Source organism: Chelonoidis abingdonii, chromosome 24 (genome assembly GCF_003597395.2).
Source record: "Chelonoidis abingdonii isolate Lonesome George chromosome 24, CheloAbing_2.0, whole genome shotgun sequence".
Taxonomy (NCBI): Eukaryota; Metazoa; Chordata; order Testudines; family Testudinidae; genus Chelonoidis; species Chelonoidis abingdonii.
In genome coordinates this window covers 23,297,661-23,315,627 of record NC_133792.1, presented here as the reverse complement: position 1 = coordinate 23,315,627, position 17,967 = coordinate 23,297,661, and the positions used below count along the sequence as shown (strand labels likewise).

At 37.2% G+C, this 17,967-nt stretch overlaps 1 protein-coding gene across 9 annotated transcripts in view; it reads left to right on the top strand.

Moving 5' to 3' along the window:
• The window catches only part of DENND1A (DENN domain containing 1A), a 365,450-nt gene that overhangs the window by 21,785 nt on the left and 325,698 nt on the right, over nt 1–17,967 (top strand). For all 9 annotated transcript variants that reach the window (XM_032767499.2, XM_032767498.2, XM_032767497.2 and 6 more), the window contains exon 2: nt 3,028–3,098. In XM_032767499.2, coding sequence (XP_032623390.1) covers nt 3,028–3,098 — 71 coding nt within the window. The remainder of the gene's footprint in view (nt 1–3,027; nt 3,099–17,967) is intronic.

Genomic DNA, 17,967 nt, shown 5'->3' with positions numbered 1-17,967 from the left:
CAGCCCCTAGCAGCCTTCACACACACTCACACACACACACAAACTACACAATACAATCCACAAACTACAAAAACCTGCTACTCCAACAGGACTCCCACTGAAACTCCCCTGTTAGCAGCTCTGTTTGCTGGCTCCTGTGCCGCTGCAGCTGTCTGTTTATAGAAATTAAAGAACACTTCATTATTAGGTTTAGTTGATGTCCATTTTTGTTGCTCTTATCATGGATGGCCATGTCTTTTGTCTTAGGTGGTATGCCAGCAACTTGCCAACTCTTTGACCCAATTCCCAGAAGTCCTGCCTGAGTCAAAATAGGATGAATTCAGACTGTGCCGAGTGCAGCTTGTTAAATGAATATCTACGATTCATCAGATTGCAGCAAATCTGGAAATGGGGCTGTGGCATAAAACAAATAAAGCTCTTTTAGTTTTTTCTAAATGGCTATTATATTTTCTCCATGATCTCTCTTCTTGCCAGATGCAAAACTTATAAATCTACTCCTCAAACAGTCCTTGAGTATCTCCTACAATAGCTGCTAGAAGACGTTGAGGGTTTGTTTGCCTCCAGGAACAGGCCAATTTATTTCTCCATTATAATTCTGAAATGGAATGTAATAGACATGAAAAATGAAATCTCCATCTACATGGCTGTTTATTGCCTGGATCTGTTGCTATTTTATAGGGACATGATCTGAGACAGCAGTTGTATTAATGGAAGAGTCAATTACAGAATTAATGATGTCTCTGGAGATCAAAAAGAAATCTGTACGAGAATAGGACCCATTTGGCAGAGAAAAGTAGTCCTTACCCAATACAGCATTTTTGCCAAAAAGTCCCCAAGAAAAGTTGTGCACTCAAGCTCTCTGGGATAGGATTTACTTTGGTAATTGAATAGATATAGAGTACAGACTATGATGCTGCCACCTTAATTGGGTCAAAACAATCACTGGAGTTGCTAAAGGAAGTTAAGTTCAGGAAAGTAATTTTAAAAATTGTACCTTTTAATTCCTTTTGCAGTACTTGTTATGGTATTTGCCTGCTCCCTGTGAGATCTGTTTTCAGTGCTGTGGACAGGGAGTTGGTCATTTCACTTGCATTAATTTTTATAGAAGATGTATGCTAGGTATGTTTTATGTCATATCTGGTTATTTTTTTTATTGTTATGAATAAGAAATTAAGACTCTGGGAAATTGCAGGTGTCCTTTTCCTAGAACTCATGTTTAGATGCGTAATGGGATTTGGCTGTCATTCGATAGCAGCACCATTAACCTCAGGCCTTTACTTCACATGTTTTTGGCAGCTCTCTGTTTTTCACACTTTTCAGCCCTTTAGGGTTGAAATCTTGCCTGTTAGTGAATTCTCTTAACAATGTATTAAGTTAGCAAACAAAATAGGAAGATTCTCTGCCCAGTCTGTAGCACATCAGCATTTAAACTCCAATTAAACTAATCAAATCTATGGAATTGAAATGGAGAACAAAACAGCCTTCAGATGATAAGGTTCCCCCCTACCCCTCTGGACCTAGTGCAAGTAGGAACCAATGCCATGGAGGTGATGGATTATGTAAACTATTTAAAATACTATTATTAAATGAAGACCCTCTCCGACTCTATGCCAAGGTTCTAGTTCAACATTATCAATTCACTGTTTACTAGTCAGACTGCAGCTGTAGTTGGTAGTTGAACAGAGAGACTGTTATATCCACCCTTTACAGTTTTTTTCCAGTTGGAGAAAGAACTTTGAGTGTTTTTTTTTTTAATACATATTTTCTTCTTTCTTTACCAGCATATGGATACTTTTCCCCTCATTTTTTCCTTGTTTTAATTTGCCTTTTTCAATTTAAAAAAAGTATAATTGTTCTCTCCAGTTATGTGCTACTTATAACTCTTTTTTGAAATACTAAAAGATACACTTAGCTAAATTGAAAATAGAATTAGCAGATTAGCAAACAGTTATGATAATTAAACAGTAACTGCGTTGATAGGTGCAGGAAGGCAAGGCAAGTCCATTGGCAACAGAGGTCATTAAACAGGAATTTGCATTATTGCTCTTATCTCTTTAAAAACCTTTGTAATTAACTGTCTGTACTGTACTGAATGTGCCTCTTTCCTTTAGATGTTTTCTGAGATGTCTGCACAAAATGACCTTAGTTCCCTCCCACCTTGAATTCTGCTTTTTCTGCTGACTGAATAGGTACCATGGGGTTGAAACTGAAGGTCACAGTGTCAGAATGTGAATTTAGGTTACTTCTCCCCATTCCCTCAGTGTAGTGCTCTGCTTTCAGTTTAGTTAAGTGAAAAAGGTATTTGATTTTCTTTTCTGTAAAATGGATGAATAAGCAGAACTTGCAGTTAATTGCTTTGGTATATCTCCACCTACTTATGACCCAGAACTGGAGTGCTACAATCCAAAGCAATAAGCAGAGCTCTCTGCAATGTTATCTTAAAATGCATAGAGTTTTTTATCTTTTTCTCCTTTTCCATTAAAGTATAATCCCTTCAGGTTGGCAGACATTGGATCGATTTCTTTAATATCTACAGCTGTAGACTAGTTATATATTAAGAATGAGGTTTAGATAGGCACGTAATTGCGGTAGGTTAATTCCTATTGATTTTTCGATGAGAGTTAGTTGCTTAACTTTCTTAGGCACCTTTTGAAAACACCATTTTAAAATAATGGTTGAAACCAATACCACCTTTGTGTGTAAGGTGGAAAGATGTGATCTGATTGACATCTTAAGATATATTAGTCATTTAATTATATAAAACAGCAGAGTAAATCAAGCCCAGTATGATCTGTTTTTTGCTTTTATAAATGCTGTGTGAAACAATAAAATACAGGTACTGACCACTGTGAAAACCTGGGTACTGGGAGAAGAACCATTGATCAGATCTGGCATGGCAAGTTTTACATTTGTGAAGTCACCATTGTTAATGTCTGTGTGCACTTGAAAAGCTGCTTTTCCCCAAGGCTGTTCAACTCCATATTCTGAAAGTGTTGTTAATGTGTGTAATGTATCATTCTGTTTCAGACAAAACCCGGAAACAACATTTGAAGTGTATGTTGAAGTGACCTGTCCAGGGACAAGCAGCATTGGAGCAGGTACTAGTTTGCATTTGAATTCTACTTATTTTTTATGTAAAACTTTTTCAGAGATCATATAATATAATCTACAGTAGTGATGCAAACACTAAAATGTTTTCCAAAAACTTAAGGGAGCATGTTACTACGGTATACAGTTTTTAGTCTTTGATTTTTACAGGTTGAATCCTCTAAAACTTTAAGAATAGGATTAGGAGTTAGGAAATCTTGAGTTTTAATCCTGCCTTTTACTCACTTCATGGTCTTGGGCAAGTCCTTTAACTTTTCTGCCTGAGTTTGCCTCATAAACTGGGGATAATGTTTACTTCACAGGAATGTTGTGAAGATTAAAATGGCACCATCAATGTAAACATCAAATTAGGAACATTTTTTATCTGCTGTTGTTACAAGTAATACAGTAAGCAGAAATTGAAGGTTTTACAGACCTTCTGGATAGCATTTCCCACGAGGCAGCTTTCTCCTTCCATTTGTTAATACACTGGCCAAGTCTACTCTCTTCCTTCCTCCAATGTTTTCCCTTCAAAGAAGTAATAAGACCTAGAAAATAGTTGTAAAATGGTTTGATTGTGACTTTTCATTACAAATGTTACTTCATGTCCAAATAGTCCAGGCAGTTTTTTCCACATAGTATTCTTCAGGCAATAATATTTCATGAGTATTTCAGAAAAATGCTATAATCACCAAAACACAGAAGTACAGTTAGATGATTTAACTATTTTTTCTTAAACTTAAGAAAGATTGACAGCAGGCAGGGAAAACCAAGGTTGAAATTCTTAATTTTGGAACTAGTTCATAACACTCTGTTTATGCAGTCATTTTCTGGTGGGCCGTCTGATAAGTGATATGAAAAGGAGAGATGTCAAAATCAGGCTGCTCTGATTGGTCAACGCTTCCTGGAGTAACATCTCCTTGAGGTCCTTCCTGGAGTGAGCAGACATGAGCAAACATGTAGCTAGGTGGAGTATGATGAGCCTGAAGCTGGGATTTTTAGGAGTGTACCAATAGGAAGCCACTCATCTCCAGTTTCCACCAATCAACAAATACCAAATTATGAATTATAATCCATGAAGACCAAATAGCTTTCATTTTTTCTTTTTACTGCCATTTATTTGTCCTGTCCAAAAGAGTTTAAGTAGAGTACAGTGTTGGTGTGTCCTACTGCTATATAATCCACTCTCTCTGCCATTTGACATAAGTGCAAGGATTCCATTTTATAACTTGTTCCTAAGAACGTAAGAACGGCTATACTGAGTCAGACCAAAGGTCCATCTAGCCCAATATCCTGTCTACCGACAGTGACCAATGCCAGGTGCCCCAGAGGGAGTGGACCTAACAGGTAACGATCAAGTGATCTCTCTCCTGCCATCCATCTCCATCCTCTGACAAACAGAGGCTTGGGATACCATTCCTTACCCATCCTGGCTAATAGCCATTAATGGATTTAACTACCATGAATTTATCCAGTTCTCTTTTAAATGCTGTTATAGTCCTAGCCTTCACAACCTCCTCAGGTAAGGAGTTCCGCAAGTTGACTGTGTGCTGTGTGAAGAACTTCTTCCTTGTATTTGTTTTAAACCTGTTGCCTATTAATTTCATTTGATGACCCCTAGTTCTTATATTATGAGAATAAGTAAATAACTTTTCCTTATCCACTTTCTCTGCATCACTCATGATTTTATATACCTCTATCATATCCCCCCTTAGTCTCCTCTTTTCCAAGCTGAAGAGTCCTAGCCTCTTTAATCTTTCATCATATGGGACCCAATCCAAACCCCTAATCATTTTAGTTGCCCTTTTCTGAACCTGTTCTAGTGCCAGTATAACTTTGTTGAGATGAGGAGACCACATCTGTACGCAGTATTTGAGATGTGGGCGTACCATGGATTTCTATAAGAGCAATAATATATTCTCAGTCTTATTCTCTATCCCCTTTTTAATGATTCCTAACATCCTGTTTGCTTTTTTGATGGCCTCTGCACACTGCGTGGACATCTTCAGAGAACTATCCACGATGACTCCAAGATCTTTTTCCTTACTTGTAGCTAAATTAGCCCTCATCATATTGTACGTATAGTTGGGGTTATTTTTTCCAATGTGCATTACTTAAATTTATCCACATAAATAAATTTCATTTGCCATTTCATCCTGCACTTCTGATCTGTTTTTCCAGTGTCAGAAAATATGAACAAATTTAATCATAAACGTTATATTGTACAGTACTAGTGTCTGAGTATAATCTTCTCTTTGAAGTTTGTTTGCATTGCCCTGGAGGGATTAATTTCCTACTGTGGGAAGGTGGGTTAAAAAATGCTGCAACTACTTCACTGTTTTTTAATTGGAGGATTTAGTATGCACTTTGTTCTATAAACAAAGTGATTCTGTGGGAGTTGAATTTTGGTTTTTGTTTTGTATAGTGATATGTTTGCACCAGCAAAATCTTCAGAAATTGTTCTTTTCTTAAGTGATTGTTTAAAAAAGAAAAAGGCGGGGGGAGGGATTATGTGGCGCTAATCTGCTACCAGATATCTTTAAAAATAGTTTTAAAGTGATTCAGATAGAATCAGAAATTTATAAATGCATACACCATCATTTAAAAGATTTTTTTTACCCTTTTCTAGACAAGTTCTTGACATGTTTATCCATTCTAGTACATGTTTAATCCACGATGGGTTTTTTTTAGTGGTTTTATGCTAAATGAAACAGAAATCATGGAGTATTAGGGTTGGAAGGGACCTCAGGAGGTCATCTAGTCCAACTCCCTGCTCAAAGTAGGATTAATCCCCAGACAGATTTTTACCTCAGTTCCCTAAATGGCCCCCTCAAGGATCAGAACTCACAACCCTGAGTTTAGTAGGCCCGTGCTCAAACCACTGAACTATGTATATACATGTTTTATTATGATAAAGAATGACTGGAAAGGCACACTAAACAGCTAGTAATCTAAGTGTGTATAAAGTGTAAAAAGAACAGTTTATCAGGGATGTGTAATCAAATATATTTTTCCCCCAGTGGGGCTGAAATCATCTGATTTCGGGACAAATTTCTTTGATGTTCTGTGTCTTGCATGATAAAGCTACTGACTAGTCTTTTGTAATAGACATAATTTTTATGTAACTTAATCTGTTTTTTGCTGGTATGGATTTGAGAAAATGCTGCAAAATTTTAAAGCCACTGATATGTTATACTGAAAGCGTGTCTGCTTGTGGGGTGGTAAAAACAGCCTCCATTTTACTGAACGTACTGATCCAAAAGTTTACATGGTGAGATGTTTCTTGCTATGTGTAAAATGTTAAATGAATTTTAAAATAAAGCATTTAATTACAATTGGTATGTCCTAGCTCAGTGGGTCTCAACCAGGGGTATGTGTACCCCTGGGAGGACTCGGAGGTCTTCCAGGGGGTACATCAATTCATGTAGAGTTTTGACTAATTTTATAACAGGCTACATAAAAAGCACTAGAGAATTCAGTACAAACTAAAATTGCATACAGACAATGACTTGTTTATACTGCTCTATGTACTACATACTGAATTGTAAGTATAATATTTATATTCCAATTGATTTTATTTTATAATTATATGGTAAAAATGAGAAAGTGTTACTGAAAAATTGCTTAATGTATTGTAACGCTTGTATTTTTATTCCTGATTGTGTAAGCAAGTAGTTTTTAAGCGAGGTGAAACTTGGGGGGTACAAAAGACATATCAGATTCCTGAAAGGGGTACAGTAGTCTGGAAAGGTTGAGAGCCACTGATCTAGAACACAAAATCAGATTATGAAAGTTTATGGGTACTAATACAGTAAAGACCTTTTTGTCTAGAAATAAAAGCATTGAAATTTTGTGAAAACCTAAGAGAGTAAGTGTGTTAATTTCTTTACAGTTGTTGTTTTCCACTCAGAATAATCTAAAATTGAGTGATATACTATCTCCTGTGTTTTGCTTAAAGCTGAGTTTTAGGATTTAATTTTTTACTTCAAAATAAAAGTATACTCATATTACAAAAAAATCTGTTCCATTGTGCTTTCATTTGTTACTTGGGAACTTCTGTTAAAGTAGCTAAGTGTATACAATTAACTACTAAAATTCTGATTGTTCCATATAGCCTAGGCAGAAACCTCTGCTTTTTTCTTTTAATATTGGAACACTTGTTACAACCATGTTCAAAAATATATAAATGTACTGGTTTTAGCTCAGATGCTGATGAACACTCATCATAATTATAAAGGCATTCATCATGTACTTTGACATGTATTATATTTTGGTTTGCATGGGAGAGAATATGTTATGTTTATTTTATCTCCTCTAATAAAAACAAAAATACTGTCAGTCTTTTTAGTAGTGCACTGAAATTTAGTTGAGATGATTGCTTACGTTAGGCTATTATGGCATGAAAGAATATAACAACTCTGCAGAATATGTTGTTTTAGACCTAGAGTACCACATTTCGGAAGGGTGCAGTAGCTCTGAGAGGACTCCCACTGCATGAAGGAACCATTTGGCCTGAAGTTTCTGTGCTCCAGGATTTCTTCCCCAGAGATTATAGGTTGAGGGACAAGGATGGCTGACCAGAAGATGACTTTTCTGCTGTGCAAGGTGGAAGAAGAAAAAATTCCACCAAATACAATGAAGTAGACAAAGCAAGCAGCTATTATCATAGTGCATGGGAACTCCGGTAATGGATCAGAATCTCATTGTGCCAGGGTTCTGTTCAAACAGAACAAAAAGCTTACAACCTAAGTATAGAACAAGAGATAGATGAATACAGAAAGACGGGGGAGTTAGCGTGGCCAGGCGCCTGGTTTTTAACCGGAACACCCGGTCGAAAAAGGGACCAGACACACAGTCTGGTTACCACAGGTGGGAAGGCATCGAGTCATCACCGGTGTGAGCCCCTACTCAGCCAAGGCCACTTCCTACTTGTGTAGAGTAGTTTCAGTTCCCAGCCCCGGCAAAGCAGGCGAGTCCTTTCTGACCCAGGCAGGGGAATGGGAGGGGAAAAGCAGTGAGCAACTGGGTGCAGGGAAAACCAAAGAAGAGTGGATGGGGACAGAGCCTCGGGGAAGAAGCTGGGCAGAGGATGCTCTGGCACTCCTTCTGAAGTGTCGAGTTTTTAAATATTACTAAGTTTGCAGCCCTAGAGGGAGTACAGAGAAACAATAAGATAGTATTGTCTAGAATAGACAAGACAGGCACAGAGTAGAGGAAAGAGTCTAACACAGGCAGAGGAACAATGTGATGGCAGCAAACATTAACTCTACAGTGGGAGGGATAGCTCAGTGGTTTGAGTATTGGGCTGATAAACCCAGGGTTGTGAGTTCAGTCTTTGAGAAGGCCACCCAGGAATCTGAGGCAAAATCATTACTTGGTCCTGCTAGTGAAGGCAGGGGGCTGGACTTGATGACCCTTCAGAGTTTCCCTTCCAGTTCTATGAGATAGGTATATCTCCATATATTATTATTAGCTATTTTTTTATAGGGTGGGTTTACTTAGGAGGAGATAAGCTAAATGGAAATAAAAAAGGGGAGGAAAGAGGTGGTGGAGAGGGCAAGGGAAGAGAGTGTTAGGAGGGGCAGGTGTGGAGTGAAGCTGAGCTGTAAAGACTGAAGGAAAGAGTTAGAGAGCTGGAGCAAACAACCACTCAGCAGGGAGCAAGGAAGGTCACTCTCAGAACATCCTAGTTTTGACTGGACTGTCCAGAGGTCCCTGCTTTTAGTGCTTTGGCCGCTCCCCTTCCTACCAGCTGGGGTTTCCTGCTGGCTCCTCTGCAGTTCTCACTCAAGGCCACATGGTAAGGGGGATGGGAAACACTGCCAGGGTACTAGGTTCCCCAGTGTGTGTGTGGAGGGTATCCCCTTCACAGTTCTGGGTCCAGGGGCCTGCTGGGGGGAGGAGTGGTCCTGGGCCCCATTTTATGTGCTTCCCCTCGTGCAGCAGTCCCTGCTTTGCCTGGTTCTGTGACTATTGGCTGGAGTTTTTCAATGAGTTGGGGTCTGGATGGAAGGAGAAATATGTGGAGGATGTTTGGTTTACTAAGTAGGAAACAGTTTCTGGGCCAGATCCTCAGCCCTTTTTTGTGTCTCCAGGGATGTTATAGAACCAGACCTGGGTTGAGGGTGTTACAGATAGTTTTTATGACTCCTCTCTCAGCTGTTTCCATCCCTTACTGGGCACTGCTGAGGACTAAGCCTTCAGTTTTGAGGTTTGTTCAGTTCTAGTGTCTAATCTGCAAAATGAAAAAAGATAACTATTTTTTCTTTATGTGAAAAATTTCTTTTAATGTTTGCTGTGTACCAATAATAGTCTTCCAGGAAAAGCTTATAATTTATTCTCTGTGGCTGTGACTTATACATTTTTGTCCTTCCACGTTTGTGGCATTTAATTCAATTCCACCATTTACTTGTCAGTATCAGGAAGATGTGTGTGCTTTTGTATATTCATCAACCTTATTTTGGCAATTGTAGAATTCCCAGTGAATCACTTATGTAACTTTTGAGATACTAAATTGAGGTGTGGGATGCACATTCTGAAAACCACTAGACAAACTAATCTCATTTGCAACTACACACATTTGGGTAGCTATAATGCTTTTAAGGACATATGTATTTAAGGAAAAACAATTAACCAACCAGTTTTCCATCCTTGACCTATTGGTGGCTGATCTTGACTTCAGTGGGAGCAGGTTCAGGTCCTTGATGAATTTAAGATGGGTAGTAATTTTTAAGACGTTACTTTCTAGAATTACATGAGAACTCGTAACCAGTGCTATCTTAGCTTTTCAGTTGTGATTCTTGTTTAACTGGGTTTGTCAGGACTTCACACTTTCTATACTTGAATAATGCAATTTAATAGGGGTTTGCTTTTATTAGTTCCACTGTATAGCACTCCTCTGAAGTTGTTACCATGTGTTGATAAAAATGCTGATGCCTTCTCAGCAGCAGAATAGAACAGGAAGAATAGAGTCAGCAACTTTTTTGGCAAGTGTACTGTATTGAAGTGATCTGGTGGGGATTCTATTATCCACTGTGCTTTTGAATGATGTCAGAGGGCCTGTACTAAATATGTACTTCTCTCCGGGGTTCAAACTGAAGTGGTAACACAGTGTTACTTATTACAATAAATGTCATAATGGATTTAATAAAGTTAGGGAAAGATTGAGGGAGAGAGAAGTTCCCTGGTTAAATACTCCAAAACATTAGTACTCGGAAAATTTTTAGAAATGGTTTTATACATCAAAAGTGTTGAGTCAACACTATCCTTTTCTTCATGGTATCATGTAAATACTACACAATGGCTTGAAACTGTACCTTTTACTTTATTGAGTCAAAGTTGTCATAGAAGAAGAGAGCTAGCTAAGTGTTCTAAATTAAGAAGAACCCCCAAGATATAAAACTGAAGTAAAATATGCTACTAATATTATGCAGCTCGGGACTAGAAAGCCAACTCTTTATTCCACACAAAATTTCAATCATCTTTTGCTTTCTCACATTTCAAATGAATTGAGAGTTTTTATAAAGATGCATTTAAGATAGACATTCAGAAGGATAGCAACAGCAATTTTATTGAGGACTTTATTTGGTAGCTTGAGAGACTGGTGCCTAAGCTAAACTGTGAATGGCAGAAGAGAATCTGATACGGGGTAACCTTTTATGAGTGGTTTGTATATCCCTCTGCCCTGCCGCATTGTACAGAGAATCAGTGTCTTTGTATTGAAGAGTAGAAAGGTTATAATTCTAACTGTTTTTCTTGCTTTGCCTTGCATTCAGATGTGAACAGAGACTCTGCCTCTCTAAAGAAGAGTTGTTGTAGCCGTGTTGGTCCCAGGACATTAGAGACACAAGGTGGATGACGTAAGATCTTTTATTGGACCAACTTCTGTTGTTGAGAGAGACATGCTTTCGAGCTTACTCTAGTGCAAACTCGAAAAGCATGTCTCTCTCACCAACAGAAGTTGGTCCAACAAAAGATGTTATCTCAACCGCCATGTCTCTCCAAAGATGATTAATTTGGGAGTGAAAGTTGAGCTGCTGCTAAGAAGGCTAGCTTCTTGGATTAGGATGTTTGTTTTAGAGGCTACAGAGTTGTGAATTACTCTTGCCTCAGGAATTAAATTACATGCAACCTGGATGAACACTGATATATCATGGGATAATAAGCAAGACTCATTGGCCAGAAGAAATCGGTATTGCATTGTCTTTGTCTTTTGATTGTTTTGTTATGCAATATAAAATGAACATCATTGAGAGAGTGGTAAATTGATATTTCCTTGGGTGCATATTCCTATTTAAAAACAATTACTATACATTTTAGAACTTGATAGGATCTTAAAGATTATATCTGCTGTCATCTTTTGTGTCTTCTGTCAACATATTGGGTGCTTCAGGCTCTGCCTGTAGGCTACTCGAAGTTGTCATGGTTTAAGATAAGTTTTATAATCAAAGTCAAATCTAAAGTCTTAAATGGTTTTCTCAGACAATGTCAAAACATATATGTACAAGCCCTATGGGACAGAGACTGTCTATTTTGTCTCTCTTCCAGCACCAGTGTAGTTGATGCTTTACGAAGTTGACTTAATAAAGAAGCAAAACCACACCAGTAGTAGACTGTTTCTTGAATTAAACCTGGAAAGATCAAGTTTTCCTTGCCCTTCTCTGAGTTAGATGAAAAGCAGATAACAAACGGGTATGATGGATTATGGTTGGATCATTCTTAAACCGATAAATGTTTTGGACATTCAATATTAAAGCTATCCATTCGCATTTTAACTCAGTCAGTTATGCTTGGGTATTGCAGTCTGTATCTCTGGTGTGTGATATTTTATTCATTGCAGTACCTATGTACAGTGGATGAACTGGGAACAAACTAGCAATAAGTTGCCTTATTCTTTATTATTTTAAAATCCACGTGCTAATGTCTTGTTAAATTGCATTTCCTTTTCTTAAATTGAAAGAAGGGGTCAAATGCTTTGTATGAACTCAGGGAAGCCTTCACCTTCAAAGGAGAGCTAATATGCTGTACTGACCTCATAATAATCAAAATTATATGAAATGAAAGTGTGCAGGTGGAGTTTGAAAGCAGAAAAGGACCCGTGCTGTCATTAACACAGTAGTCATTCAGCCTTTTGACTAAACTTTGAGCCTACTGAACGCAAACTCAAAACAAAGAACAAATACATGGGGAAGCTGAGAATGTGAAAGCTGCCCAATTCCAGTATGTTGTAGTGTATGTAACATGACCAACAGACAAATTACTAAGGAAAACAGCCTTCTGTGTGTCAAATTTACTTTAATTACAATATATTGAAATTGTTTTTTGTATTTTTGAACCTCGGATATGTGACATAAAATAAATGGTGAGAATGAACACTAAAAATAAAATATTACAGAAATATTTTATTGAACTGTTTTAGTTTATATTTGTACAATCTACAGAAAATTTAAGACAATTGTTACCAGTACATACTGCACTGAATTAAGAGTGCAAAAACAAACTTATTGGTTGTATAGCCTCTTTTCCAGTGTCAAGAAATTCTCTTTATTTTTCATAAAGAAAACTGCTTTGTGTCATATTCCAGAGATAAGCTATTACAGACATTCAGGGATCTTTCTAAGACCTGTGCCAAAGATCCTGTCTCATTAGAAGGGGAAGTGAAGAGAATTTAAGTACAACTCTTATACTAAGAGTATAGAAAAAGTACATTTGTTAGTGTAAAGTAACTGATCCAAACTGTCTCTAAAGTATGAACATTTGAAAGTAAAAGCTCACAAAAGTACCATCTCCCCCCGTGCTGTTCCCCCGCCCCATGTAGGAGGGTATAATATGCTTTTGTATAGAGTTTTGTGTGTTCTCACCAAAGCAGATATTACAAAAGTATGTTGAATCCTTAACTTTACCATGCAGTGTGTCAAAAGGTCTTTCTCTCCAAGGACCTCATCTTTCATCTTTTTTTGTGAGTGTAGCATAAATTCTTGCTGTGTGTTCAAGGAAAAAGCTAGAATGGTTTAGTACAACTAAAGAAATCTTTCTTTTTTTTTTAAAAGTATGGTAAGTTAGAAACCTAAATATGATAGCATGGACAAAGTGGTAAGTGTGCTAGAGTTTAACAAATGTTCGCTGGATTAGGAAAGGAAATGTAGTTTATACTGCTTCTTTTATGATAAAGAATTTAAAGGGCCTTGCTCTAAGCCTCACCATGTGTTTCTTTCTTTTCTCCAAAACATACCACTAAGTTGAAAAAGGAGATAAATCTTAGAGGGAAACTATTAACTCTGAGGGAGTTTATTATTATTTGAGAGAAAGGACATCATTTGCATTTGAATTGGCTCTGAGTGTAGCATGTACCTCTAATCTTGTTCCTACTAGAACCTGGTGAGTAGTTTAAGTACTTCCTATTTTACTTTTTATGTTCTGGCCTTGTGTAGTAACATCTTTATTTTCTCAGTAGATCACAAATGTTATAACTTAAAATAATCAAAGTCCTTAGCTCAACGGAGAGATGCTATAATGTGCTCCAGTCTTAGAAGCACTTTGCAGTTGCCACTGTTTCCATAAAAGAACTTGTACAAGTACAAAGTAAGAACTCTGTATAATGGACACACAAGCATCTTGCAACTCAATCTGAGGTGCTGCTATATTCCTCTATCATATACTGAAATTTTAGCACACACAGTAATGCCATGTTAAACCATATGAAATTTTGAATATAGAAGATAATTAACTCAGTAGCAGCAAGGATGAGAGATAAATCTTCATGATGCACATGTCTGTAAGCCTTATATATTTGAGTTCCAGGGTTACTTGTGACAATCACATTAAATTTTAATACCTAAAGAAATATCAAGGCTGCTTGGCATAACACTATGTAGTAAACATTTGATTTCAGTGCTTAATCAACAATGCAGGTTTTAAACTCATTTATGACATAAACAAAATTGCTGTTATTTTATATTTATTTTTCATATTGTGCTCTAATCCTGGTGCCCAAGTTTGTGCCCTTCTGACTCCCTGATGCTGTATCAAGGTGCATAACTTCCTAGAACAGGGCTCTGGAAAATTAGGCAAACCTGAGTAGAGAGGGAGTGCGTTTGCAGCTATGACTCTCCTCAGTGTTTTCTTCTTCATCTTCAGTGTTTATTCTTGTTGGACTGCTTTCTATTGCGATACCAGCAAAATAATTATAAAGGGTTATTAGGCCTTTGACAAAGAATGTGGCTGAGGTATTACTCCCTTCTTCACTCACCTGGGACTGAAATCCTCAAAATTGTTCCCAATAAACCAGTGTCCCCAACCCTGTATATACCTTTTGGATCAAGTAAAGTGCCAGATGGGATGTGGAGTTTAACTGAAGTGCCTGGCTCATCTTAAACTAAAAAAATGAAGCTTTCACCAATTAAAAAATAAATCAGTAAGGATCAAATTTGCAGACTATCATACAAATTCCTGTTTACTATTCATTATTCATGCATACATTCTTTAGCTGTTTATGCTAGATTTAATAAAAAGCAATGATCAGAGTATTGCAATACAGTTATAGAAATGCATGCTTGGCACTTCTGCATGTTAGTTTTGTAGGAAGGGAACAGTTGTTGCCAGTCTTTTCTTGTATCTTTTTAGCTGTGTTGCCTGAAAAAGGTTATAGACAGAAGTATTCCATAGTTGGCTGTTGGTATATTAGTACTGGGTATTTTTAACCAGAAAGGGAAACTCAGCATAGAAAAAAATCTCACTCACAAGACTTTACAAGAAAAAACCCTTTTGTTGGTTTATATCTTTTTTAAAAGGAGCTTGACATCTTCATCAAGTTCACAGTGGGCCTGCTTTGTTTGCTTTCTCTTGAATGTTTGATAAGATTTTTCTTCTATTGTTTTGTGCAGCAAGAACAGAACTTGCCATGGCTGAGGTGGGTTTTTTTGTAAATACACAATATGGTCATTGTCTGGTGCTGAATAATTGTGGCTGCTTTTTGTACCACCAGAACTAAGGCTTTGGCTGTGAACAGATTCCTTCTAAGTGTGAAAAGAGACTAATCCATGTAAATACAGCCCAAAAATAAAGCTTTACAGAAAAAGGGAAAGGCTGCTAAGCAGGAGGGCACAGGTCAGCAATTTAACCTTTAACCTAACAAATAAGAAGCATGAAAGTTCCTGAATTGGTTTACAAAGGCAGGCTCCTGTGATCTGTCAGTTTTTCTTTTCAGGATAGAGTAGGGTGAGAGAACTGACAGCTAGTGTCTTTTTAACTGCAGGTTGAAATTAACTGCTAAATTGAAACTTTTTAGGAGGGTGATTTTTTTTTTTTTTAGTGGTTTAGACAAGTTATTGATAGTCACTAGCCCCCAGTTTTTATAGATTTCTTTCAGTTTAAAGGGAAGGATCAGTGGTTTCGTTTTTTTTTTTGTTTTTTTTTTAAGAATTTTTGAGAGGTTCAAGTTAGACATTGTTCATGATGACATTTCAGCATTTGATTAAGATTTACGCATTAAGGGTTTGATGAAGCACGTGTTGCAATTAACTACATGTTAATGAGTTTAAGGGGTTGTATTGTAATAACTTCAAACGGGTTTTATTTTGAACAGAGTCAAAAGGGTGTATTATTTGGTGGAAAATAAGATTTAATTTAAGGGTATGATTTTAAACTCTAGTATCATGCTCATTCACAAAATTTGCAAACAGATTTTTTTGTTTGTGCTTATTTAATCACAACAGGTAATCTTGTTAATGAGTGTTAATTTTTGCTTTAAGCTTAATGCATCTGAAGTCAGCTGTTATATCTCACTGTAGAGAATTCTGTAACTGGTAAAGAACTTTAATTAGAGTCATTCAGATGAAAAAGAAACAATGAACTAATGACTTTAAAGTAGACTCCCTGCAGATTAAGAATAGTGATTATGCTGTCTTGCTCAATATTGTAAGCAGTGTTGCAGTGATGACTGTTACCTTTGTCCATCTGTGGGTCCACTGGTGCTTTCTATAAAATTTCTTTTTATGGAAATTTTGGATCTTAGAAAGTCTGTGTATGATCTGTTTGGGATTTATGTCAATAGTTAAGTTCTGTGCAGAGCACTAATTTTTAAAAGCAATTGAAACAAACTTGGAAAAATGTAAAAATGACTCAGGAAAAAGTCCAGATGATTTTCTGTTCCTGATGGTTTTTGTCTTAGACAGTGAGCCATTTCAAATAGAGAACTGGAGAACATAATTGAAATAGTTGGATATTAGTGCAGTTATAAAAGATCCTGGGATGACATTGTTCTCTCCCCATCTTGTCTGACTTTTTTCAGGGCAAAAATGCAGGTATATTTTTTTTGGAATGTGGATTAGAGGCTGAAGGCAAGGTTGTCTAAGTTATAAATTAAGTTATCAGCTTAAAAAGAATTAAGGATTTTTAATATTTCATCAACAGTGAACATGACAAAATGTGCCAGCTACCAGAGACAAGATTATGCCTAAGTCTTTCTGAATTTCATACACGATATGCTGAATTATAACTAAGGGCAAGAGTGTGATGAAATTCAATTTAGTGATGCCATGAGCAACGGTGATGAAACATAGTTTAATCACGAACTCTTGTACTATATTCCTTAAATGCCCAAACAGATTCTGAATCTGTGAACATGCTAAGAACATAAGAATGGCCATATTGGGTCAGACCAAAGGTCCATCCACCCCAGTAACCTGTCTACTGACAATGGCCAGTGCCAGGTGCCCCAGAGGGAGTGAACCTAACAGGCAATGATCAAGTGGTCTCTCTCCTGCCATCCATCTCCACCCTCTGACAAACAGAGGCTAGGGACACCATTCCTTATCCATCCTGGCTAATGGGCTTAACCTCCATGAATTTATCCAGTTCTCTTTTAAACCCTGTTATAGTCCTAGCCTTCACAACCTCCTCAGGCAAGGAGTGCCACAGGTTTACTGTGCGCTGTATGAAGAAGAACTTCCTATTATTTATTTTAAATGGGCTGCTAATTAATTTCATTTGGTGGCCCCTAGTTCTTATACTATGAGAATAAGTAAATCACTTTTCCTTATTCACTTTCTCCACAGCGCTCATGATTTTATGCTTGTAGCCCTTGGAGTCAACTAAATCACATCATTGGGGTGGGAATGGAGGGGTGAGGTAAAATGAATACAAACACATGAACAAAGGATTTTTGTACTGTGCTTTGCCTTAACAATCTAATTTTGGTAAATTAACCCTTCAGAATTTCAAAGGGTGGTGTCTGAACTGCTGGGAAGAGGATTCTAATATCTGCTTTCAGATGGAAACTCAATTTTTAAGGTCTATTAATGATGCCTAAAGCCTAATATTATTGCCTAGATTTGACAGTGTCGTTCTTGTAATGATATGTTTAGCAGATCTAACTCTTTTTAGAAAGAAAGACATTTAACTACATCTTAAGTTTACTTTTCAGCCCAGACACACACAATTTTTGAAACATTTGTCAATATGTGTTGGCTGTGATCCTCTTGCAAAGTGGAGCAGAGATGGTTATTGCACTTAGTCTAGAGAAATTCTTTCCAATAGAGATGGCAGAAGAATAGGAGCCAGTAGGAAACTCCCTTCATATAAAGAACAATTGAGTTCTAGGTATTCTGTATCTCTTCCTCATACGGAGTGACAAAAATAGACCAAGATCTAAGCCTGTTTTAAATCCTTTCAACCCTCTCTCACCACTAACAGTTGGAGGGTGATGTCTCCAGTTTCAGTGGCAAACCGATGGAATACTGTAGATGCATCCTTTAGATAATTAAACTGGTCACATGCAGTTTTTACTTTTAAGTCCCCTCAGGGAGCTCTATTCTTCTTTTTTTTTTTAATTGTCTTCCTTCCAAAAATTAAAGTAAATACTACTGTCTCAATCTGTAGAAG